We start from the raw sequence: 27,584 nt of genomic DNA, 5'->3' as shown, positions 1-27,584 counted from the left end.
CTTCTTGAAGGTTATGAGACCGTTTCAAATCCCCATCACATAGCTATGTTATTTACATGCAGGTCTAATTCCTCCTCAAGCTGTCCAGCCTGTAAGCACAGCATGAAAATGGAAACTGATGAACATCTTCAAAGCACAGAGGAAAGCACAGCAGAAAGGTCAGCTGGCTAAGGCACATATTCTGCCTAATTGTCTCAACAGTGTACACCTTTCACAGAGGAATTAAAGTTTGGAGTAGGGCTTCGCTATTAACACTATTATCCAAGGCGCCTACATGCTGGTTTAATAAACTGCACGTTCATTTCGATGTTCCCCTCCTCCCTTATTTATGATTGATGTGGTTGCATAAAAGTCTGAAAGAACAACCAATTGATAGCGAGAAGTAAGTTTACAACGAGCATATATCCAAACGTATTTATTTTTAAAAGTTCTGCAAAACTTTGCCACTGTAGTCTATCAGTATTGTGGTCCAATAAAAGGTCTTGCTTTGAATTGCATCATTTGCAATCAGGAAAACAATATCATTACATTTTTATCCTTTCCACATGGAGCAAGCTGTTGTCTTTCATCCATATTGCAAGCAATTCCGTTCAGCTTGACATCAATGGGATTATTTCACAGGAGCAGCAAGTATTCTGAATGCAAGCAAGTGAACACAAAATGAAAGTCGGACTCCCTTCTCTATGCAGCCCTAACATTACCCCTGGCAATAGGATGTCCTCTGGACAGCAGTGGGAGAATGTTGAGGTTTGTGCAGTTTAATAGACACACCAAGGGGATCTAATATGACCTTAATATTGGGGGGTGGGGTGGACCATTAATCACATTTATTACTATATTGTACTTTGCCTTAGGTCAACATAATGTCCTGGGCCCTGGATCTTTTACCTAAAACTATCTGAGAATTCAAAGGGGAAGTAGCCCCATAGTTCAGGGAGCTGCTCCCTATCCCAAAACCCAAGTTCCCCTGCTTTGGACAGCCCCCAAGCAGTGGCGTAGCGTGGGTTGTCAGCACCCGGGGCAAGGCAAGTAATTTGCGCCCCCTAACCCGTGGATTTGCGCCCCCTAACCCCCAGATGTTGCGCCCAGTGCGGCCGCCCCCCCTGCACCCCCCATGCTATGCCACTGCCCCCAAGGCAGAGTTTAATTGCTAGAGCTGGTGGTATCTTTATATTCTTAGATGACAGGTTGTTGTTTTTATTTAAAAAAACTTAACTGGTTGTAACTGTACGCCAAAACATCTGGAGGGCACTAGGTTGACAAAGGAAGGCTGCTGTATAGTATTGTAAACCATATTGAAGTGGGTATAATTTTTAACTAAAGGCTCAGGATCCAACCCAACGAAGTTCCAAAGCTTTTGCAAATTTTAATTTTACAAACCAAAAATGAAATAAATCAATCTGGAATTACTGAACCAATGTAAGGTAGTACAGTTATACCACAGGTGTGGGGCTAAGACCGAGAGACTGTGCCAAACCTAAGGTCATCTACTTAGTTCTTTAGATAGATACCGTATTTTTCGCCCCATAGGACGCACGGGCCCATAGGACGCATCAAGTTTTTTGGGGGGGAAATAAAGGGAAAAAATTATTTCCCCCCAGGCGCTTGTGGGGCCGGCAGCAGGGAGAAGCACTCTTCTCCCCGCCGCCCGCCTTGAGATCAGGTCCGGGGACAGCGGGGAGACGCGCTGCGCCTCCCCGCTGTCCCCGGAGCTTGCGGGGTAGGCAGCGGGGAGAAGCGCTCTTCTCCCCGCCGCCCGCCTTCAGGTCAGGTCCGGGGACAGCGGGTAGACACGCTGTGCCTCCCAGCTGTCCCCGGAGCTTGCGAGGCCGGCAACAGGAAGAAGTGCTCTTCTCCCCGCCGCTCGCCTTCAGATCAGGTCCGGGGACAGCGGGGAGACGCACACACATTTCCCCTTCATTTTTGGAGGGGGAAAAAGTGAGTCCTATAGGGCGAAAAATACGGTAGTTCTTTTTTGAAATCTTTAAACTCATGAAACAGGTTCCCACACTCCCCTCTCATATTTTCCCATCAAAACAAAAACCCCAAAGAAATAAAGACTACGAGAAAGATGTACAGAACTCTTGATAGGATTCGTAACTGTTGAAAAAAATTGAAGGGAAGAGAATCATTTTTTTCCCCTGAGCACACAATTTAAAGCATGAACTAATAAAAAGGGAGCCTTGAAAGGCAAACAAGAGCAAGCCCAGCTACCTTTAACAGCCCCGAAAAATTATTATCTTTGTAAACTGAATGATATATAAAACATTTAAAAGGTGGCCTGTTTAGAAAAGCCTTTTTCACTTATTCCCCCCCCCCCAAGGTTCACTTACAAAGCACCTTAACTTTTTTTCTGACATTGACACAATTAAAAAGTAACATTTTTACACAATTATGCAAGACACAAGAATGAATAATAAGAAGAATACTGTATTGTTAAAAAAAAATGAGGAAAGCAACCCCTAGCCCAAAGACCAGAAGGCTTTTTTCCATTCATACAAACTGGCATATATGCACTGGGAAGATGAAAGTCAGATGAAGAAAACTGAATCCAGTATTTTGGCTGCCACCACCACCCATGAAAACATGCACTACCAGTTCTGTCACCCTAAAGAACAGAAGACCAGCTAGGGGAACAGGGGCTGTTCATTATGGACAAAAAGCACCAGAAAATGACTCCACCTAGAAAACAGCAACAACCAAGCTAAGACCACTTCCAACACCCTTTCATGCATTCAGTAACCATGCTGAGGAGGCAGTGGGATCATGTCCACAAGTCATACATACACATACACATACACATACACATACACATACACATACACATACACATACACATACACATACATATACACATACACATACACATACACACACACCTGTGGCTTCACATTTGTTAGTAATATGAGGCATCTAGACAATTCTACAGAAGCAGGAATCTGGTCAATCAATGGGTAGAAGCTTTAAAAAAATAGTTATGCCTAAACGCCAATGAAAGCAATGACACTGGACTTACAACTAACTTTTCCTGGATTCTGCCCAAAGCCTCATAGCCCTCCAATTCAGTCCTAATTTCCAAGAATGTCTGCATTTTTCATTTCCACCTTAATTAACAGCAGATCCCAGTCCCCTCTAAATTTAAAATCCGTGTTCAGGGATGTATAATATATACTACAGGACAGGTATGACTAGAAGGGAAAGGGGGGGGAGTCCCAGTCTGACACAAATATGAAATAGCATTTTTCGTGATCAGTTCTTTGACCTTTCCGTTCTCTCATATATTATAATAAGATTCCCATATTTTGGAAGTGAACTGCTACTACAGCTCCTATAGTCCCCAATAAAGGGAGAATTTAAGGGTTTGTCTTTGTATTTTCATTTTGCAACTGGACCTGCCAATAAAAAGGCTAGATGCAAGTAATGGGTTGAATTAGGACCACATTTTATTCAAAATATATCTGCAGGAGAAATGTGTGGGAACCTAATTTAACTTCAATCATGGGCAAGCCAAAAGGTGCCCATTCCTTTTTGTTGTTGTTAGAGCGTTTATTAATTTTCCAATAATAATAATAATAGTAATACATTTTATTTATATCCCGCCCTCCCCAGCCGAAGCTGGGCTCAGGGCGGCTAACAACAATAAAACAGTACAACACAACACAACACAACACAACACAACACAACACTCTAAAATCATTCATTATAAAATGAATCCAAATCAAACCAATGGCAACCATCCAATTAACATATCAAATCACAATCCAATAAAAATAAAAAAATCAAATAAATCAAATTGTCTTCCAAATTATCATCTTGATTTTACGACTTCCCACAGCCTGAATCTCGAAGCATATCCAAATCTCAGTCCTGCCTCTCATCGATATTTCCATATTTCCATATCTCGATTTTATCTCTCCAAACTTCTCTCTGGCTCTGCGATCCTCAGTCATGTCAGGTGCCCATTCCAAGGGGAATGACAAGGCAAAGCTCCAAAGCCTGGGCCCAACCTTATAGTGAGCAGGGAGGTCTGATTGGCCAACATGCTCCCAGCCCCACAACTCCAGAGAGCCTCAAGAATGTCCCATGTCTAGGCTAAGAGACTCACAACTCAGAGCAGCTGACCTCCAAAAACGCTCTGCACCTTCAACGGGTCCTCACCTTCTCTAACATTCAGCTTTCTTGCACTTTCCTGTGAACAATGTGACCCACTTAACCATGTAGCCAAATTAACCAAAACAACCCTTTTAACACCACCAACCTCTACACACCCACACCCACTGAATTCAGCACAGACAAGGCAATAAACCCTGCTTACTCAATGTGCAAGAAATGACCCAAAGGGGTGTGGCCAGGCTCATCAAGCCTGCGACCACATCTTCCTTTTTTTTTTTTTTTTGTATATACCAGTAATTTTTATTAGTTTTTTTTAACATATCATTTTCAACAGTAATTAAACATACTTTTACATCTTATTCAAATTTTTTACTTCCATCAATCCTGACTGAAAATTTTCCAATCTAATCTCTCAGTATGCATTTCTTATCTTCCCTATTACATTTCAAACTCATAACCAATATCTCTATCTTTTTCTACTTTGTATCACTTCGGATATTTTTCCGTACAAAACTTCTTGTAGTCCTACTAGCGTGATTTGTTGATTACAATTGCTCTTCAAATAACTCATATACTTCTTCCAATCTTCTGTAAATCTCTGGTCCCGCAGGTTTCGAATCCTTCCTGTCATTTTGTCCAATTCTGCATAGTCCATTAATTTCGTCTGCCATTCTTCTTTCGTCGGAATTTCTTCTTGTTTCCATTTCTGGGCTAACAACACTCTTGCCGCAGTTGTTGCATATAAAAACAATTTAACATCTTGCCTATTAATGTCCTGACCTATAATACCAAGTAAAAATGCTTCTGGTTTTTTTAAAAAAAATCAACATCTTTTTCATCTCATTATATACCATTTCCCAGAAGTTCTTTACTTTTTACATTCCCCAAAAGCGACCACATCTTCCAGACGCAGATGCCAGTATGTGCACATGCGCACCCCAAGCAGCCTTGCCCAGACACACAGTTGTGTGATTGGCAGGACTTAAGTGGCTTTTAAAGATGCAGTTGTCTTGCAGTCAATCATTCAAATATTTTTGCCCTTCAAGTGCAATTGATTTTGTTCTAACCAATGGCTAAGAAGGGTGTGTGTTTCTGGAGAACGTGCTGCTGACTCTATTCTGTTCTTAAAACAAACAAAGTTTGCTGACACAAACCCCTACTACACAAATGATAGACAATGAAACAAAATAATAATACCCTCATCTCGCCCCCCCAACTGCAAGATGTCTATGATGAAAGTGTCTCTCACCAAAAGTAAACGAACTGTGAAAAAGACTATGAACTGAAAGTGGAGACAACAGGTGTACCTTTCCCTGTTTATCTGTTTGCTTTGTAACACACACACACACACACTTTAATTAAAAAAAGCAAAGTTTGAAAACAGACAGTGGACTCATGGAGGAAACACAGAAGAACTTGATGACAGCACTATGTAAAAAAGTGAACAAAATTAAACTATTCCACAGTAAACGTCTGGGGTGCAAGCGGTCCCAATTATCGAAAATCCCAGGTCATACCTGAAATGATATTTGGAGTCTAGCTTTTAATTTATCATTATATCCTCTGCTATCTGTCACTTTCACCAGTTATCTCTGGCAACACCATACAACAGCTGACCTGGGGAAAGGAATCAGCTGTTCTGTAAGCTTAATACCATATTATGTGTGGTGTGCTGACTGCAGACTTATTCATTAGGCTGAATTATTATGGTTTCTAAAGTGCTCACATCTCTCACTGGCACTCCAAAAATAACTTTAGATGGCCAATTACATACAGAAGCAGGCATTCTTTTGCAGTAATGCCAATCCTAAAGGGCTGGAAGGATAGATATTGCAGTCAAAAACTTCCCTCTCATTCACATCTGCCTAGAAAGAAATGCCACTATTTTTATTTTTTTAAAAGCAAAATTTGCCCTGTTCCTGCAGCTTTAACAGCCACCAGACATACACAAAAATGGCAGGAGTATGGAAGTAAAACCTGCTTATTTCCGCAGTTCTGCTGTTGGGAGGCCCAAAAGCAAGCCCAGTTAAAAACAACAACAAAAACCAGCTAGCAACCTCATTCCATAGCTATTCCCATGAAACACTGACCTGGCCACAAGCAACAGAAGCAGGGGAAGAATATGCACCTATGTGGTTAGCTTCATATCAAGTCTCTCTCTGGTTTTTCCACAGAGCTTGGCAGCTACTGCATTCCTTTCCAGGCAACTTTTCGGGGCGAACATGACAGAGGAGGCCAGGGCCAGACGCGAAAGTGGTTGGATCAATGAATGTCAATTTTACTCGGTGCTTTTTTTCTTTAAAAAATGTGTTTAGGGGTACTCTCATTCCGTCTGAGACTCAGGAAACACTGTGACAGGAAATGAGGCCGCCAACGGGGGTATCAATGGAACTGACAATTCACCATCCTAGAGAAGAAACTAAAATTTTTTAAAAAAATAGTTTCTTCTTCCATTAGTTTCACAAAATGTTTAGGGTTATGCAAACCCTTGTGTCCCCCAGAAAAAAGAACTGATTTTACCCTTGTACAGTAAACTTGTTTGTGCACACACACACACACACACCCCTCTGCATCCTTCATCCCTGCAAGCAAGAAACATTATCAGGGTTCAAATACAAATTCCAGCAAAGCAGAAACACTTGAGGAGGGTGCAAAGCTGTGTGTGGCCTGGGAGAGGAGGTGTGGCCTTTGGGAGTCCTGAGGGCCAGATAGTGAGGGCTGCATCCAGCCTCTGAGGTTCACTATCCTTGCTTTATTTATATAGCTCAACCATGTATGTGTGTGTTCATATCTATATTGCACTATAATACTCCTCCCTGTGGATGGACAACTAGAGTGACATCCCCCCCCCCCACACACACACCCCACACACACACGTTGAGGACTTAGGCTAGAATGTAGGAGATAATTTCATGAGCAAAGGAACTCTAGACACCGCATAGATTGCCAGGTTGTTGCCTGGAATCAGTTCCCTCTTCACCTCCTGAGAGTAGATCCTAACAATGAGCATGCAGTTTACATGGGTTTAATCGAAACGGCCTCGGTCCTGTATACCTGAAGGAGCGTCTCCACCCCCATCGTTCAGCCTGGACACTAAGGTCCAGCTCTAAGAGCCTTCTGGCAGTTCCCTCACTGCAAGAAGTGAGGTTACAGGGAACCAGGCAGAGGGGCTTCTCGGCAGTGACGCCCTCCCATCAGATGTCAAGGAAATAAACACCCCATCTGACTTTTAGAAGACATCTGAAGGCAACCCTGTTTAGGGAAGTTTTGTATGTCTAATTTTTACATTTTTTTAATATGCTGTGAGCCGCCCAGAGTGGCTGGGAAAACCCAGCAAGACGCGTGGGGTATAAATAATAAAGTTGTTGTTGTTGTTGTTGTTGTTGTTGTAGTAGTAGTAGTAGTAGTAGTAGTTGTTGTTGTTGTTGTTGTTGTTATCTAGCGATCTTTAGTTTGCTCCCTATTGAGTTTAAGGTTGCCAGAAGCCGAGAGCTCGCCAACACATTCTGCTGACCATCTTTGTGCACAACTCTCTTCCCCCCTCCAACAACTCAGGTTACATACGTGTTGCAGAACACCCAAGTTTGCCAACAGCTTTGTCACTTTTGTGCTGGAGAACGCAGGCATCATGTCGCTCAATGGAGTAAAAATAGTAATGTAACAATTAAACAAAGTGTTGCTAACTGCAAGGTCAGAGCACTGCTCCTCTCTGCATGAGGAGGCCGCAGCGCCTCAAGGGAAAGCCATCTGTGAGGTTTTGCAAATGCGCTTCTTTGTAAAATGGGAAGCAACAGTTTAGGGCATTCCGTATACCCTTCATAGAGACAGACTAATTATTAATGGCAGTTTATGGCATGGGAAGGGTGCAGGCAGCAAGAAATGGCTTTTCGCTGTAGATCTGATTCAAATGAAAATGTCTAGATTTTTTATTTTATTTTTTAACTTTTTTAGCATACGTATTGGGAGAGGGTTCCCTACTCCCTTTGTTGCCGCCTGTTTTCCTTGCAGCTATTTATACCCAAGTCGCAATGTGACACACATGGTTGCAACACAAACATTTGTGCAACCTGCCAGTTGATGTGGAAACGCTGATGGGCTCATTTCAGCTACAAATACAACCTTTAGGCCTTTCTGACTGCATAAACAATGTCTGAAAAGGTAATAGCAAGAAATAAACCGGGATTTTTTGTGGGAAAATTAAGTGAGTAGGTATAAGAACTGGGTTGGCAAGCCTGAGTTTGACCTGACATTTCAGTGTTTTCTATTCCTCAGGGGCCCCCCAGAATAATTTAAGATGGAGGAAAAGTTATTTTCTGCTTGGCTCAGTAAGAGCTTTTTGCTATTAGCTCAGTTCCCATGTCAATCAGGTTCTGCTCTGTGACCCATGGAGAGCAGCTAGGCTCCTCACTTCATCTGCCAAACTCTTCTTCCCTGATCCACATTTCCGAGCACAATTCAAAGTGTTGGTGCTGACCTTTAAAGCCCTAAATGGTCTCGGTCCAGTATACCTGAAGGAGCATCTCCACCCCCATCCTTCTGCCCGGATGCTGAGGTCCAGAGCCGAGGGCCTTCTGGCGGTTCCCTCATTGCGAGAAGCCAAGTTACAGGGAACCAGGCAGAGGGCCTTCTCGGTAGTAGCACCTGCCCTATGGAACGCCCTCCCACCAGATGTCAAAGAAAAAAACAACTACCAGACTTTTAGGAGACATGTGAAGGCAGCCCTGTTTAGGGAAACTTTTAATATCTGAAGGACTATTGTATTTTAATATTTTGTTGGAAGCCACCCAGAGTAGCTGGGAAAACCCAGCCAGAGTGGCGGGGTATAAATAATAAATTATTATTATTATTATTATTATTATTATTATTATTATTATTATCTACAATGCCATGCCCTTTATGTTCCAGGCTACACCTTCTCATCTCAGGAACGGAGGTTCCAGAAATCCCAAACTTTGAAACTCATTTCTCAATCTCTGTGTAGCAAAACACTGCAAGGGCTAAAATGTTTGCAAGCAATGATTTCATCAAAATAGTTTATCATGTCCACCAAACTGTAAATTGGAATCTATTCTGCTTTAAGATTGGCTCTGGGTGGTGTACCATGGCAAGAAGAATGCCAATAAGAGCAATAAACATCACAGCACAAATAATAAAGTGGCATTATAAAAAATAACTGCAGCAGTCAAAGCAATGCCAGTCAGCACCAATGAATTTTAGAATAAAAAGCAAAATAAAAAAAAAGCATTTACCTGGCATCAGAAGCTATAAAGTGATATAACCTACCAAGCTTTCCTTTCCTTGACAGTTTACTATGTGCAAGCTACTTAAGAGTCCCCCAACCCCAGTATTGCTATTGTTACAGTTTATTTATTTATATTTATATGCCACATTTAGGAAAAGCAGGCTTCCAACACACAAATACGTAATTTTAAGCACAAAGAAACACAGATTACAAAAAATTAAGACAACAAAATCTATTTTTTTTCAAAAAGTGTTAGAAGCCAGATACAATCTTGCTGAAACAAACAAAGACAGTTGTTACATTTCAACCAAAAACGTGCATGCCAGGCTTATTCCCTGACACGCTAGTTTTCCACACACAGGGATTTATTTATTTTTATCAACCTGCAATTTCAAATGATACAGCTGGGGCAAGTTTACCATTTCCATGAGAACTAAGCCAAAGCTTTGAGATGAGAATGGATCTAAAAACCACCCAACACATTAAACTAAATTGAACTGATGACAGGCCGTGGAAAGCCTTGCTTGTATATTGTTGTTTCAAATTATTTACCCAAAATATCCTATTGAGGCAAGCTCTTAAAATATCCTTCTAATACAGATGGTCCAATGGTATGAATACTGTCTACATTTATCTGTTAAAATAAACACAATAAAGTCTTCGTTTTTAAAGGAACAGTTCAGCTTTTACCATTTTGGTGCTATCCGTGACCTTGCATCAACAGATTTTCATTAATTTATGTCGGAAGCTACACGTTTTTTCTTTCTCTTTGCTGTTTCAGCCTCTTGCAATGGAAGACACTGTGCCAAATGGAAGTTACTGAAGTGCACCTGTGAATGGACTGATCTCGCTTTTTTTGCTTTTGCTTTTTAACAATGAAGAACAACAGGAGAAAATCAGTTCCACAGCTGATTTTCAAATAGGAGGAGGTTTTTTGTAGTCAGGAGATTGTCTTGATGGCACACCTTGTTTTTTAACTGATTTAATGAACCAATTATTGTCAGGGCTGCAGTATTTCAGTTCAGAGTATATTTAATTAAAAGCTGATTAAACTCTTGATTAAATAATGTCGGGAAAGTATTTCTCTTTTGAAAAAAAACATCTTAAAAGCTTTTGCCCAAGTCACAAGACCAGGATATTATTATCTGATTAGAACTATATTAAGCTGAACGTGCCTCTAGCCCACTTTTACAGTGAAATCCAACTACTCAGATGTGAGACCCATGGAGTTCAGGTAGGCGTGTATAGCAGGAATGGGGAACCGATGACCCTCTAGATATTGCAGGACTCTAGTTTCCGTCATCCCTCACCCATTGACCATGCTGGCCAAGGCTGATGCGAGTCCAACAACCTTTGGAGGACCAGAAATTCCCCACGCCTGTGGTGTACAGAACTGCAATCTCAACTGGGTCCCCCACCCAAAAAATTTGCTTTTCTTCATCTCTCTAGGGTGGCAATCTATAAAGGAAAACATGGTCCCTCCCAAACCACTATGGGTTGTATCCAGCTAAATTCTAGACATTAGTTAAATAATAATCATAATAATAATTAAAAAAAATATTTATACCCCGCTCTCCCCGGCCAAGCTCAGGGCAGCTAACACTGAATATAAATACAGTAAAAACATTCAAAACAAAACAAACAGTTGATTAAAATATAAGTTAGAATACAGCTTAAAATGCAGCTTAAAATACAGCCTTGTTTTAGTGGTAGCCTATAGATCAAAGGGGATAAAATATTCACCAGGGCCAACTATCCATGCTGGTCCTATATGGGCCAGCAAAAAAAGCCAAGGAAAAATTTATATACAAAATACCATATGGGGGGTTCCATTAAAAAAAAATGAGTGGGGGGGTTTAGACTGAGTCCAGCCCAAAGGCCAGGCGGAACAGCTCCATCTTGCAGACCCTGTGGAAAGATGTCAAATTCCGCAGGATCCTGATCTCCTGCGGTAGGGCACTTCACCAGGCCAGGGCCAGAGCTGAAAAGGCCCTGGCCCTGGTTGAGGCCAATCTAACCTCCTTGGGGCTCACGACTTCCAAAGTGTTGTTATTTATGGACCTTAAGGTCCTCCACGGGTCATACTAGGAGAGGCAGTCCCATAGGTATGGGAAGTCTTTTAATTTCAACAGGTCTGTTCTGAGTATGATTAACATTAAATGCAATCCTATGCAGCTGGGTAAAGAAGATTCTCAGCAGGTACATGATAAAATTTGATTGCTGTAAAGAAGCATGTATAACGTTAAAACCTTGATCCTACATTCCATATTTCCATACTTGTGCAAATTGCTGATTTCTATAGCCGAAGCTTGAAAGATGCCTCTCTCACCTTTTGTTTAAGACTTTCAAGGAAGGGATTTCACAGCCTTCCTTGGCAACCCATTCCAATGCTGAACTGTTCTATAATTAGACAGCTGCATCTTCTTGTAGTCATTTCTATTATGCACATAGGCACCGACTCCATGGGGCCTGAGGGGGCTCGAGCCCCCTCAAAAAAATTTTGGGGGGGGCTCAGCCCCCCCAATAATCTCGGGCGCCCTTCCAGCAGAGCGCCGCCGCCGTCCCCCGCCTCCTCCCCACCTGCTCCCTCGCCAGCCAGCCAGCCAGCCGCGCGCCCTAGTCGGAGAGCCCCGGCCGTCCCCCGCGAGATTAGGGAATCCCCGGGGGCGGGGGCTCCTGCCTCGCTGCTTCGCAGCACCACCGCCACTGCCAAGGCACTGCCGGGGGGAATTTCCTTCCTCCTGGCGGTTTCAGCGGTTTAGGGCCGGAGCGGAGGGGGCTCGCCCTCTCTTCTCCGGCTAGCCCCATGTTTCCCGCATATCAGCTGTTCCGGAGCTGATTAATAGGCGCAGCACGCTCTCCCCTATTCGCTCACGAGGAGGCGGCGCCACTTTATTTGCATATTCATGAGCTTATTTATTATTCATGAGCTTTCCCGGGCCCCCCCCCCCAATATTTTTTATAAGTCCGCGTCCCTGATTATACACTAGGTTTCCTAACGGTAGAACGGAAACAGCGAGGAAGGCTGCCTACGGATGGCCTGCTGTTGAAGCCTGCAAAAAGTCTGTCTAGTTCAGCAGCGGACAAACAGATGCTTTTGGGAATCCCACTGGCAGGATGTGAAAGCATAAGACAATGTTTATATTTATAAGAATGTTACAAAACTGCCAACTCAATATAAAAAAATGGCAGTGTACAATAAAATGAGTAAAAAAATCATAAAAACATAAAATAGAGAACAAATGACCAGCAATGCATGGCATTAAAACTGCTTAGCAAATGAAACATGTTTTCAGCAGGTGACAAAATAACAAAGTTGTAGGGTGCCTGTATGATTTCAATACGAACTAGTACAGTATTCCAAATTACTGGTGCCACTACACTGATAAACCTTGGCTCCCATAGAAACTATAAAAGAATATAAGCTCACAGTGGGACATTCAAGAGGGATTCTCCAGGTGATCACAGTGATCTGGCCAGTGTATAAGGGACATAGTGGTCCTTCAGATAATGTCTGTGGCACAGCCATAGTCTTCAAAGAACAACTCAGATCCTTTTGCAATGTAGGATTTACCATGTGACCAAGGACAAAAGCTGCCACAAGAACAAAACTATTTTTTTAATGGAATGACATTCTTTTGCAATTTGGACTCTAGAGGGAGTCATTTGCTATAGATGTTGAACCGGTAATGGAGACTTGCAACAGAAAGGTGTGTTTTTCCCATTCCTTTTTTAAAAAATCACAATTCTTTTTTACAAAAATATTAAAAAGGTTTTCTTTTAAAAAAAGGAGGATTTGGACTTGATGCTTTTGTTTCTGCTGACACCCCATTTCAAATGTTCCTACTACCACCTTCTTAAGTAGCGTTTTAAAAATGTCTTGAGAGTTTGGTCTTACTGCAGCCATCTTTTTCCAGCTTGATTTAGGTAAGTGGAGTTTTTGCATGCACAGCTAAGCTTCCCCTGTGTGAAAATATGCAGTAGTAAGGCAAGGGTGAAATCATGAGATTAATGCTGAGCTTTGCACATTGTGGCCCTGGTTAAAAATAAAAGACAGAACACTGTAACCAATTAAAGATTGCCATAGCATGTTGCATGCTGTAACTTTGTGTCAAAATGCATGAACATAAAAAAAGTTCGGTTGGATCATTCTAAGGAATCCTCAAGTCCAGCACCTTGTTCCCAACAGAGACTAACCAAATATTTCCAGTAAGCTCAGAAACAGGGCACAAATCAAGTCAGATGGGTTGGGTGCAAATAATAAAATTATTATTATTATTATTATTATTATTATTATTATTATTATTATCATCAACAGCCCTTCCTCACTCATTGACATCTACATTTGATATTCTCTGAACACAGAGCTTCCATTCAGCTCTCATGGTTAATAGCCATCAATAAAACTTTGCTCCTAGAATTTGCCTATTCCCCACCCCCTTTTAAAAATCACCTAAGTCACCCTTTCCTGGCCAAATGTCCTCCAGAAGTTGTCAGATTCCCAATTTCCATCAGTCCCATCATGGTCAGTGTTCTGGGATTATGGGAGTTAGAATCCAACAATACTTGGAAGGCTGATTTAAGCCATGGTCACAGCCTATGGAAGCAAATTAGGTGAGTCAGGTGTGCATCATTTTTGGTCCCTATAAAATCATCTAAAATGGTAAATGATACCACCAAGGGTAGGATCATGACTGGGGAGGGGCAAACAAAAATATAATCCCTTCCAGGAACTTGCCAGGGCGCTTGGTAACTTACTCACCGCAACTATGGGGTGTGACCTTTCACAAAGCCAGATTCTCCTTATAACATAACTGTGAGGTCCATGGGATCTGGAGAAAAGGAGCAGCTCTCTTACAGCCTTGCTACTTCCTGAGCCTCTTCACAACTGGGGGGGGGGCTTTCCCCCTCAGTCTTGTTGAGTCTCTTAAGTCAAAGCCATATATGATACCCCTTCCCCATCAATCCTCAGGAGAAAGGCAGGGCCAATGGAAAAAATAAATTTAGCTTGGCTACCAAGGACAGCCCAAATGTGTAGGCCCCTGGTAAGTACAGTTATATAAATCATCCACTATGCTATCCTGAAATGACATCATGTGGATGGATGTATTATGTATGATTAATAGATGAGATTGGTACAATAAGTCGTTCATTGCATCTTTCTAGCTTTATATCTCTGTTTCACAACATAACATCCTGAAATGACAATACTGAATCATTTTATGATTCATCTAGTTTTATTTATCTACATGGCCTCTCTTATCTTTTTCTTTCTTTCTTTTAAATTCAAACACAGTTGGATAGGTTTTCAAATCCTGGCATTAGTCAGGTGCATAAAAATCCAGACCATCCCATAAAATTTGAGGCAGATGGCACTACTGAAGGTCTGGTAGCACTTTGGTTTTGATTTCGTAAGAGAATGGAGAAGGCACACACACACACAACCCAAACCCAAGATGTGCCAAAAATATATTTCTGCTTCATCATCCTCAGAATTATGCTTGCATATACCTCCTACAAGCCCGAAATCAATTTCCAAAAATGCACCATAGGTTTGGCAATAATATTGGTGCAGAAGCAAAAAGGGGAAGGGGAAAAAACAGAGAAAGAGAGAGAGAGATGGTGGATTAAAGGAAGCTGCAGTTACCATAGAAACCAATGAGACCAACTCAACACTGTGTACTTTGTAGCATCATCATTCTGTGGCTGATGAACCCCAACGGGAAGCATTGTTCCTGTCCCTATGGAAACCTAGGGAACAGCCCACACTGTAGTCACGGGAGATTAAAGCAAACTGGAGCAAATATCTTCCAATTCAGCTATGAACAATTTCTCCTGCTGAGAGCTACCACCGATTTACACACACACACACACACACACACACACACACAGAGAGAGAGAGAGAGAGAGAGAGAGAGACACAGCACATAAACCAGGGACATCAATAACAGACCCAAGCCGAGCAAAGGTGTTCAGTCTACAAATTAATTTCAAGGAAAGAAGAAGTGTTTGCAGGCAGCTTAACACATGTGAACACCTAGGAAGCGGATTTATGGCTGCACCTAATCCCCATGGCAACCCACGAGGAGGTTTAAAGCTCAAAATAAACTGCTCCACAAAAGGACTTTTTTTTTCCTAATACAAACCACTACCTACCATTGGATAATTAGCATCCATTTCATCCACTGTCCCCCCAGGTGATTATATTTCAAACTAGGAGCTCCTTAGCTAATTATTGCACTAGTAGAGACCCTGAGCTAGTATGCCCAACAGAGACTGTAGCTTCCTACTTTCCTCCTGCCAGGGTAGAGCTTCGAGTGTGTGGAGCAAGAAGAGACAGGAAGAAAAGCAGGAAAGGGGCTAAAAAGTAGCTTCAAAAGCTACTGTGGTGGAGTGTGTTAAAAAGAATAGTTTACAAGTAAGTAAATGTTTGCCAAAATCAGTGCATATTGTACAGTTGGTTGCTACAGTTCGGCTCCCCAGTAAACCCTTCTCTACCACCATGTAATATGTCATGCCACAATCAGCGCTCTTAATTATGCCAAACAAAGATACCATCCCAGGAATGCCAATGTGCAGGCATATTAATTCATTGTTTAGTGATGCTGACCAAGTTCACAATTATGGCCAACACAGTTGGGAAAGTCTCTGCTATAAGGGAGGCACAGGGTCATTCGTCAAGCTCCATCTCAAAAGGGGGTTCACCCCCAACCTCTATCACTGCTCCTGCTAGATCTTTCCACTTTTGCAAGCAACCCCACCTCAAAGCTTCTGTGATGGAGGGAAGGTAACAGGGGGCACCAATGCTCACTAGCTGGGTCTGGCAAACTTTGCCTCTTAGAACCTGCTCACTGTCGGGAGGTTACAAAGCTGACCATGTAGTGAATATGTTTTTTTGCAAACGTTCTAGCTCAACGCTCAAAAGAACCAGGTGGATTTCAAGGGAAGTAGGGCCAGGGATTGTTGGCAATGCATGGCAGGAATCACGTAAAACTAGAGCGCTAACAGGGCAGGGCACAGGGAGGCGCTGGCGAGCTCCACCCTCAGAGCCATGTGACTTCCAGGATTCTCAGGTGATCGCAGCCAAAACCTTAGACATATACTGAGAACCCTGGAAGATGGTTCAGGCACAGTCCGTTGCAATCTATCCCACATAACACAAAAATCTATGTAAAGTCCATGGCAGTGAGCAAAGTTGTAGTGCATAAAACATATGTACGAAATGTTAAAATATATTCTTTCCAACCATCAAATTAGGTGGTGGAGGGGAGCATCTCAAATGTTGTTTTCTTTTAACAGCGTTATTTTCGAAGTGTTCAGGATTAATTTAGAACCGAATTAGCTTTCACAAACTGTTCCTGGTTTTGACAGCTGCCCAGGCAAAGGATGTCACATTTTAAATAATTTTCACACATTGAGCTGCTGACAAGTTTTCTAATTTTTGTAACATGGAAATGAAAGAGAATAGGGATGGATGGGTATCCTCAGTTTCCCTTTCCCCCCTCCCATTCTGGTCCCATGGTTTGCTTCTGACCCATGTTCTGGTTCTGCCTGCCTGCCTGCCTTAACTTAGAAAGAAACTGAATTAATTTTGGAACTGGTGCGTGCACAGACTGGTGCAGTTTTCAGTTTGCAGGTGATCCAAAACATGCAAGCACAATCAAAGAGATTGTGAGCCTTTCAAGGGTTTTCATGAAGGTGTACCTACGTTCCTGTGGCTTTAGTAACCAGCAGGGAAACCAAAACTTATGCTGCACATGTGCAGCACTCTGAGCCAACACAAAATCAGAAATGAAGAATGGTGCGTAAAGGATATAAAAACAGCTCAATTTTGGGGATGCAGACTGAGCTAGCATAGGTTTGGAGATGGATACTAGGCTCTCCAACTTGACCCGGGTATACTAACAGACCTTCCAAGTGTCCCTATTTTCCAGGAAAAGTCCTAGATTTACAGAAGCCATCCCAGTTTCCAATTTGTTCCCAGAATGTCCCATATAATCAGAATGTACATTCCTATTATTATTATAGTTGGTTCTTCTGGATTCAGTGACACTGACTCCTTATTGGGCATAAATGGGCATCGGACTGCAGCCTTACAAAGTTTTCTTTTCTATGGAAAAGAAACTCCTTGACTGGACTTGATATAAAGAGATCTGGTAACTTTTGGTTTCTTCTAGCATTTACGAATGCAACTGGTTATTTGTTTCACAGATGGATAAATGTCTTAGCTCACTCCATGAGCACTCCTTTCACAGCTAGCTATCGAGAAGGTAGGCAGATCTCACTAGCTGCCAGATATGTGCTGCTATCCAAACCAACCCTTTCACACTTTGATTGGTGAAGGTAGGAACCCATTTCATGAAGAATAAGATGAGAGCCATACTAAACTGAACAATATGCAAAAAACGACAAAAACAACAAAGGGTCCTGAAAATATTAGCCTTTGAAGCTCTTGCCCTTTTACAACGAGTCTTATTGAACATATGGTACTGCCTTAAATGGGTGAGACCGTTGGCCCATCTTGCCAAGAACTGTCTACTTGGCAGCAAGTCTCTAAGGCCTCAGGCAAGGGACTTCCTTAACCCAAAAGGCCAAGGACTCAATCTGGAAAGTTGTGCAGGCAGAGCTCTGGGCTGCACAATTGAGAGACTGACCACCCTCATTGGAGCCCCTTTCCAAGGAAATAACTGATCATATGAGAATGAAAAAAAGGTGATTTGAAGAAAGAACTATTAATGAAGTCCTGTTTTTAAGATCAATTTTCACACCACACCTTAATAACTTTTTTTCTTTGCTTAGCAAATAAATCTAGGCGGCAGTTGCACAATAGCTTTCTTTGCGTGAGCACGCCAAACCAAAAATCAATTGCTACTATTTCTTCTCCCTCAACACCAGTGTTCAGTGAACCACTTCCTAAAGGTTATTTAATTGTGAATCTGGAAGATTGATTTTGATTTAAACTGTGGCCTACAGTATGAAAAGGTACTGTAATTTCTTCATCTGTCACTCTGGCTGATCTAATTTTGATCTGCAACTGACCTACAAAAAGCCATAATCTTTTACTCAATAAAACAGAATTTTCTGCAGTTGGCTTTCAAGGGGAAATGACCAGACCTTTCAGGAATACATGGCGTGCTAAGTCACTAAGAAGCAGAGGCGGGTAAATATCTTTAAAAGATTTTCAATAACTATGCCCTCAGTTTCAGCTGGGATTTTACTTAAAAGAGCCACAACCCATAAATTCACTGGCAGAAATGTCCACAGAAACGTTGGATGCAAAAATGCTACCTAAAAGTAAGCTGAATTCCTAAACAATGTGTGGTTAAGTACATTTTCTTCCTATCTTTTTCAATTATATTGCATATTAATAAAGCAAAATATGCACATTTAGTTTTGCTTTGCCATAAAGCAACCAAACCCAAATGTTGATCCAATTCTTAAAAAACAACAATTCCTAACTACCTGTGCAAATGTCAATACACTGTACCCACTTTTAGTGAACCATTGCAACAGACAAAACCATGAAAGGCAGAATATTCATATTGGCCATATATATTCTATCAAAAAAGAAAGAAAACCCAAACCACATTTGCCATCTCATCTTTTCTCATCTCATAGAGCTAGGCTGTTTTTAAACAGATCCTTGTCGACTTGTGTGGCGAAGATATTGACATGCCTTTTTGGGGTGTTTGTTCACAAAAAAATTCTAGTTACATCTAGTGTTTGTTGTTTGTTAGACTAAATCCCATTACTTTTAATTTATCCAAACTAAATTTACAATCTGGCAACGTGTATAGAGACCAATAAACTTATTACATCCTTTGACTGTTCCTGATATATAAAATTTTAAATATAAAACCATGTTACCTGCATGGTGTTTAAGCTTATATCAATATAGAGCCAACTGGATTCCTTATATGTACAGAACACACTGTTCTATACATGGTTCAAAATGGCTCCATAACACTTGCAAACAATTCTTTAAAAATAATAATAAATTAATGGTGTGGGTGTATGAAACTTAATGATAAAACCTGTTAAAAGTCCACAGTAATGATACTTCCATAATATAAGCACTTTGGACTCAAATCTAACAATACTAGCTCTAAATCTCAATTAAATCTAGGCAATTAACCCAAATTAGCCTGTTGGCTGCAGTGTGTCCTAGCAGGCAGCCTACCTAAATTCATTTTGCATAACAAACGAGCCTTGTTCCCACAGGGCCTGGATCCAAATTACTTACACCCAAATAAGGGAAATCTTTCCCCTGGAGGCGAAGAGCTCAGAACCAGGCTCAAGGGAGGCAAAAATGTTCCACATTTTTAATTTCCTAATAGAACTAGCCCTCTTTCCGTTCACAAGGTTCCATCGAACCAAGTCTTACTTAGACCAACTGGAATCAATAGACTTTTATTAGAGGTTTATTATTTCAGCGGGTCTACTGTAAGTATGATTAATGTTGGATATTGCCCACCATTTAACAACTCTACAGGGATAACAGTTATCTAGAGTACTGAATACAAGAAACTTTTGGAGCTTTTGTGGCACAAATGCACCATTATGGGGAAGACTTGCTGTGCCTGGAAGTGGGTGCAAAATTATGACAAAAACGATGCCTATATTGAGTATCAGAACCTCCCTGACATTAATAGTTAATTTTCATAACCTTAGGTGTCAGAAACAATACATTTCCCTTCAACAGGAACAAACCTGTCCTCCTTTAACTTCCTGTGCAAAAATTAGTCTACCAGGATCCTGTGGAAAGGAAAGGGTTTTCTGAAGACAGTTTGTCACATAATATGGCACCCTGATACAAACAATATTTACTTGGAAGATGCATCTCATTTCTCTTATTTGCACTAACTCTCAAATACATAGGTTTAGGAATTAAGAGCTAGAGTGGATGCACATGGCCAACCTTTTCACCTAATTACTTTAAATACCAAGGAATAGCCTGGTTGCCTGTCCTCATGAGGCCATTTTCTGCATGTATCAGCAAGCAGACACCAAAGAGAGAAAGTGTTGTTCATGTGAAAATTACCATATTGTTAAATGGGGGGTATTGGCTAGCCCTCTGAAAAAAGTAGATGGAAAATCTGAAGAAAGCATAGGGGAACTCACAAGGACTCTGCCAGTTAAGGTCTGGGCTGAAATCATCACCCCTGCCCAGTCTTTAACAGAGGTCATCCAGCCCACTTCTGCTGCTGCCACAACTTCTTCTTTCTCGTCTGTGGGTTTCAAGTCCCCATCTGCCTGGGTCTCCCCATTGCTGGTTATCTTCTGGACCTCCTGTAAAATTGAGAGAAAGAGATGAACAGTTAGAATGGCAGGGGTTAAACTGCAACAGAGTACCAGATAAACACATCATCTCTGTTTGCGGTCTCCCAGTTCAGTGCATTAGAAGCTAAAAAGGTACTACTGACAGTTAATGTCTCTGTGTAAAGTTACCCAATGCCTTTATATCCTCTTTCCCTGTTGTTTGTCTATTTTATAAATAATGCTTGTATTTTGGTAAAGTAATAATATAAGTTATCACACACACACACACACACACACACACACACACACACACACGACAGTTATCACCACAACACACAGTGAGTGGGAAAATTATGTTCTTCTGTCAAATGGAAAACTGGCCTGCCTTCTATGGGATACACAAATAAGAATATTCCTGTTAATGGCAAGTGCTTACTTTCTTACAAGCAAGCAAGCAAGCAAGAAAGCAAGAAAGAAGCCCAAGTCAAGCCATCAAAAAGCCAACTCTGGTACAGCACACTTTCAGTCATGGCAAGTTCAGAAATGCAACCACAAGCAGCACTGTGATAGGGGCAGGGAGGAGATGATGGCAGGACCTGTTGTCTGAACAGTGCATCAGTACTAAAGTGTTGGTACTAGCAGGGAGATATCATTTGGGATGTGCTTCAGGCACTGTCTAGGCCTGGCACTGCTTTCAACTTTGAGTTCTGCCCATTCTGTGAAATGATGATGAGTTATGGGCAACGTAAGGTGACCCCCACCTAAAAACTCCCCTGGTTGGCATTTCTCTTTCCCAAGCTCTATGCAAATACAGTGAGTGGTGTTTTTCAAAAGTTGCTAGGGAGATGCAGTAGGTATTTTTGACACCACAGGAGCCAGTTTCCTCTCTCTGTTCTCATATGCAATGTAGCTGGCACCTGGAATGTCGACAATCTCAATACAGCCTCGTATTTGTACGGTCCTGTACGCAAACCTCAATGCAAAGTATGCACACAGACAAAATTAACCTACGATGCAACACACAGTGAATGCGCACGATAGTCAGGTGTTGTTTTAATTTATGGTTTCCTGAATGAGTTTTCCAAGGAAGCGCACACTGGGCGAGTGCGTGGAACCTTAAACACCAAACAGAATGGGAATGCAGAGCTGCCAATCTTCCAGCAAGCTGCTGGGTTGCCAAGGAGCCACTCTGAAAACGGAGCTGCGTGATTAATCTGAGGAACTCCTCTCTGGCTGTAAGCACTGTCCCTCACTGAGTCACCAGAGGAAGGGAGGAAGAAGCAAATTAAGAGGAGGCATTCTTGCTGTGCTATGCCGGCTGAATCACCACTGACCCCTGCCATTCACAGCCAGCCCTCCTCGCGGGGCGCTGCTGCAAGGACACTGCACCGCCACACTCAAGTTCGATATGCTTCAGTCATGAACAGCACAGAAGATGTTGGGGGGGGGGAAGATGTTGGGGGGGGAGATGTTGGGGGGGGAGATGTTGGGGGGTGGGCCCACCCAAATACTGTAGCTTGTTTGTTCAGGTCAGTAAGAGACGTTCAGCTCCCAATGCTGTTTTTAACACTCTTTACTGCTTCCTGAAGATTTCCACAAGACAAGGATGCAGAAAAAGCTGCAACTCGAAGGAATCTCCCACTGCGTTGGTGACAAAACAGCAGTAATATTTATTTATTTGAGTTGCCTGGTGTAAGTAAGCAGCATCCCTCAACCCCTGTAGATGTCCCCAAGGGCTTTAGGAAGCTCTGGATCTCACCAGAGGTTTCAGAGCATGGAACAGCAAGCCATAGCTTCATTCCTGTCACATCCTCCACAGATAAATCAATATTGCATCCACTGAAATGTTACTGACTTCTCCATATTTTAAATTTTACATTGCAAGTTTCAAAACACTAATATTTCAGATTTTGAAGCTTTATTGACATTTTATTCACAGTTGGACTCCTTCCCAAACTTTCCCCCCAATTTTTTTAGGGGGGGATATATCCAGAATATTAGAGTGAAAACAAATACGGTACACATTCTGTGGATGGATTAAATCTATGCATTCTAAACATGGTAAGATTTGGTTTGAACAAGCATTTTCTGCCTTTAAAATGCCTGATTGCTTGATTGATTGATTGATTGCTTGATTGACTGATTGACTGATTGATAGAGAGATTGATTTTCTATGTTGATTCCCATTCAACTAAATCCCAAAGCAGCTTGCAAACAATGAATAACAAGCAATTAATGGCTCAGAATGCAGCAAATGTGTATTCAAATTGTTTAGATTTAGAACAAATTTATGATTCAGAATGATTGCTCATGTTCACATTCCATTGTGAAATATGAATGGCAGCATCTGACTGATAAAGTGAAATATACCATAATTTGCACTGTGGTCAAAGCAGATTTCTGCCATACAGAGTAAATGAATTATAATTCAAATCAAAACTCTGTGTGCACGCACGCACGCACGCACACACACACACATGCATGCACAAATCAACATCTGTGGCAAGGATAAAAGTCATGCTTCCTTTTCAATTATGTATAGCCTTTATTATATGATAAATATAGATCTGATGAATCAGATATTCTGCAGTCAACATTCATGAATGACACATTCCACACAAAAATTAGCCATCCTCTTGCTGTTTAATGAAGTCTCTATGTGAGGATGTGTGGGGTTTAGGCTGAAGTTGATGACAGGCAGTTTTAGTTCTCCTTTACATCCATTTCAGCTGAGGTTGTAGATGTGCCTATAGTCCACAACAGATTGGATTGAAGGGAAACAAACTTGAGTGCAATGCAGGGAAGAGAGCAGTGCAGTTGGCAGATGGTTCTAAACCACTGAGCTTCTTGGGCTTGCAGATCAGAAGGCTGGCGGTTCAAATCCCCGCAACGGGGTGAGCTCCTGTTGCTCTGTCCCAGCTCCTGCCTACCTAGCAGTTCGAATGCATGCCAGTGCAAGCAGATAAATAGGTACTGCTGTGGTGGGAAGGTAAACAGCATTTCCATGCGCTCTGGTTTCTGTCACAGTCCTCTGTGCGCCGGAAGAGGTTTAGTCATGCTAGCTACATGACCCAGAAAGCTGTCTGTGGACAAACGCCGGCTCCCTCGGTCTGAAAGCGAGATGAGCACAGCAACCCCATAGTTGCCTTTGACTGGACTTAACCGTCCAGGGGTCCTTTATCTTCTACCTTTTCATCGGATTAGGGAGATGGTGTTCAGACAGTTCTGGGTGGGCTGGCACTTCCCATGAAGATTATCGGTTTTGAGATGAAGGAGATGCTTTTCACCAGTGTTTCACCTTTAAAACTCTGCATGACCTGGGATCCAGGTACCTTAAAAACCTCCTGCTTCTACATGAATTTGCCTGCGTGTTATGAGCCTCACCAGAGGGAAAGAGCATTACGGTGCCTGGGGAATGAATCTTTTCCTTTGGAACACTCCCCTCCAGGCCTGTCTGCCTCACACCCAATTTAATGAGTTTTAAGTACCAGATAGATTTCTTCTTAATTTCCCCCAGACAGTTAAGGTTTAGCAAAGTTGAAGCTACTTTTTTTTTTACTGTTTGATTTGTTCTATGGTTGCAGCTATTTTTTTAAAAAAGTTTTAAGGTTTCTATTTGGTTGTGGTGGTTGTATCAGCTTGAAAATGTTTAAATATAAAATAAAAAAAATCCTTCCAGTAGCACCTTAAAGACCAACTAAGTTAGTTCTTGGTATGAGCTTTCATGTGCATGCACACTTCTTCAGATAAATATAAATATAAAGACAGAGAAGTACGTAAGTAAATGGCATTGCAGCCCTTCCATGAGCCAGGAAGCAGGCCTGGGGGGAGGGGGAGAGACATTTCAAGAAACCTAGAATGAAGTTTTAATTGGTGCCTTATTTAGAGGCATGGCAGGTACATTTTAAGCTAATACTATCTTTATGGAGGCTGCTTACCTGTTGTTTTGTAAAGTATTCATTATTTTAATTGCTTGATGACAGGAACATATAAATAGAGTGAAGTGGGAGGGTGGTATATCTCTAGCGCTTGGTGTGATGTTGTCTCTCTTACATTTATAAATGGGGAAAGAGAAAAAGCCTGTTTATCAGAATACTTGGTTAAGCAGTGATGAATCCATTTGGGGGCTTGTGCCAGACCCTGAAAAATCCAGTTAATTGGGGGAGGGGGAGGTGTAAGGGATTTTTATTTAATTCTCCAGTTTTCTACTATCATTCTGCATCCATGGCAAATCCAAAAGGAATTAAAATGACCAAGGCCAATGCATTTCTTTTAATAGCTTCCTGCAAAATGCCCAGGGTATGGGGTGGAGGGTCTAATTGTGTCTTCAAAACAACCCTGGGAGGTAGATTAGGATGGGAGATTGTAACTTGCTCAAGGCCAGCTAGTAAGCTTGGCAGAGATTTGAACTGAGGTCTTCCTGGTCCAAGCTCAGCAATGAACCCCATTACAGTGGTGCCTCGCAAGACGAAATTAATCTGTTCCGCGAGTCTCTTCATCTTGCGGTTTTTTCGTCTTGCGAAGCATGGCTATTAGCGGCTTAGCGGCTTTAAGAAAAAGGAAACAAACTCGCAAGAACTCGCAAGACGTTTCGTCTTGCGAAGCAAGCCCATAGGGAAATTCGTCTTGCGGAAAGACTCAAAAAACGGAAAACTCTTTCGTCTTGCGCGTTTTTCGTCTTGCGAGGCATTCGTCTTGCGAGGTACCACTGTACCTCCATGCCCTGATTTCTTTCCTTAATGGAGTAGTCATTAGCCAGTAAGGGGGGCAGGGGAGAGAGACTGTGCTGCTGACTTGCCTTCTCAGCTCCAAACGCCATGGCCACTTGCCAAGGAGAGGGGCAAGGTAACAGGAGATTGCTATGGTGCAGGCAAGGCAAGAAGAGCATCTGATTGGCTCTGCCACAGCCCCTACACCATGCCACTCCTCCTTCCAGTCTGCAACAGTAACACACACACTGATGGGTGGTGCTGATAACACCAAGGTTGCAGGTTCGATCCTCATATGGGACAGCTGTGTATTCCTGCAATGCAAGGGGCTGGACTAGATGAACCTCAGGGTCCCTTCCAACTCTATGATTCTATGGAAATGGTTCTGGAGTGCACCCTTCCTTTGTTCAGAACGCCTCAGCCTAGGAGGTTGCGGAACATTATTTGCCGTTTGCAGAACAGCTGCAGTTGCCTACAGGGTAGCAAGGCAATGTTTATTGCCGCTTGAGCACATGCAAACGGTTAAACGGAACTCTAAATAATTCAGCGTCCAAGTCTGATTGCATCTTTTGGCACAGGGAATGACCTCATCCTGAAACTGAAAGCTCCAATTAAACTAAAGCTGAGAAATAAGATCTCAGGTTTGAATAGCACCATAACCATTTGTTTTTAAGACATTGCTGAAAGCACCAGGTAAATATGTCACTGAGAGTTCCAAAAAATATATACATATGGAATCCATCCAGGTGAGGAGGTGGTCTACTACGCTCACCCAGATTAAAACTGTGTCTATTGGTAGCACAGAAAGTGCAAGGAGGCAGGGGAAGGAAGTGTTTGCATGGAGATTTTAGCATGGAGATTTAAAAAGAAGCAGCAAAAGTGAACCAACAAATGTCACCTAACAGCTATGGCTGCTGGCTGACAAACTAGGTTACTGCCAGCCTCCCTCTGAATTTCTTATGTTCTTATTAGGTTGCATTGACGTCAGATATCATACTGTAACACCCCCCACACCCCGGTTTAAAAGGATTAATTATTGATACCTAGAAAAACATTCTTCTTTTCAGTGCAGAAAGGGAAACAGAGAGCCAAGTGGAAAACACATCTGATGAAACAACCGAACGTTTTCCCCCTATAAATTATTCACAGGCTATGTAATGGTTGCAAATTTGGCGGCTAAAGAAAACCTGCACCCAAAACAGATTTTAGTTCATGCATCCCATGCACAATCACTTGGCGGAAAGTCACACTTTCAAAGAGCCCTACTTCCCAGGGTATAAGGAGCCAACTAAGGTCAGCTAAAGCCTCAGCGCCTGTGGGCTAAAGCCTCAGCGCCTAGGGCTTGCCGATCAAAAGGTCGGCGGTTCGAATCCCCGCGGCGGGGTGCACTCCCGCTGCTCGGTCCCAGCGCCTGCCCACCTAGCAGTTCGAAAGCACCCCCGGGGGCAAGTAGATAAATAGGTACCGCTTACCAGCGGGAAGGTAAACGGCGTTCCGTGTGCGGCTCTGGCTCACCAGAGCAGCGTTGTCACGCTGGCCACGTGACCCGGAAGTGTCTGCGGACAGCGCTGGCCCCCGGCCAATAGATGTGAGATGGGCGCACAAACCCCAGAGTCTGTCAAGACTGGCCCGTTCGGGCAGGGGTACCTTTACCTTTACCTTTAAGGTCAGCTATTTGGAACCTCCAGTTCAATTGCCATCTTCCCCCAATTGTTTGAGGGCAAACAATTGCTGGGAGGGTGTTGCCTTTTATATGGTGACAGCTGATTTGAGGTTTTGATATGTTTGGGGGCTCCATGACAGCCCAGCAAAGTAACAGGAGTTGGGCAGAAGGTTCTGGGACAAAATATGAAGCCTTGGCTAATCGTACTTATTTTGATCTAAATATTAAGGATCTGTATTTGGCTTTAACTGAATTAAATGGCTCATATCATATCCTTCCACATGAAAAGAAACTTACCTGAAATGTGCATATGAGGGAAGGGGGACTACACACAAGCACACACACAAACATAGCAAGAGAAGAACCAGCTCATCTGCTCACTATCTGTCATCAAGAAAATGGTTATAGGAATAATTCAGAGCCTTGATTTCATACAGGTACCACCATACCAATGCCTCACCCTGCCAAGACTGCTGTTGATGCTGGTGTGAGGGCCATTTGGTGATGTAATAACACAAAACACTTGTTTTGAAATGTGACTCAACTTCCTGGGTCTCCACTCAGCAGTTGTTTGTGACTTCTAATGTCAGTTTCGAGT

General features: G+C 42.3%; 1 protein-coding gene across 15 annotated transcripts in view; it reads right to left on the bottom strand.

Annotated features, from left to right (window-relative positions):
- KCNMA1 (potassium calcium-activated channel subfamily M alpha 1) overlaps positions 1-27,584 on the bottom strand; it is a 562,063-nt gene that overhangs the window by 401,345 nt on the left and 133,134 nt on the right. For all 15 annotated transcript variants that reach the window (XM_082225122.1, XM_082225124.1, XM_082225123.1 and 12 more), the window contains exon 2: positions 20,477-20,644. In XM_082225122.1, coding sequence (XP_082081248.1) covers positions 20,477-20,644 — 168 coding nt within the window. The remainder of the gene's footprint in view (positions 1-20,476; positions 20,645-27,584) is intronic.

Source organism: Podarcis vaucheri (genome assembly GCF_965113315.1).
Source record: "Podarcis vaucheri genome assembly, chromosome: 5".
NCBI lineage: Eukaryota > Metazoa > Chordata > Lepidosauria > Squamata > Lacertidae > Podarcis > Podarcis vaucheri.
The sequence above is the reverse complement of the archived record's forward strand: the minus strand, read 5'-3'. Positions and strand labels throughout refer to the sequence as shown.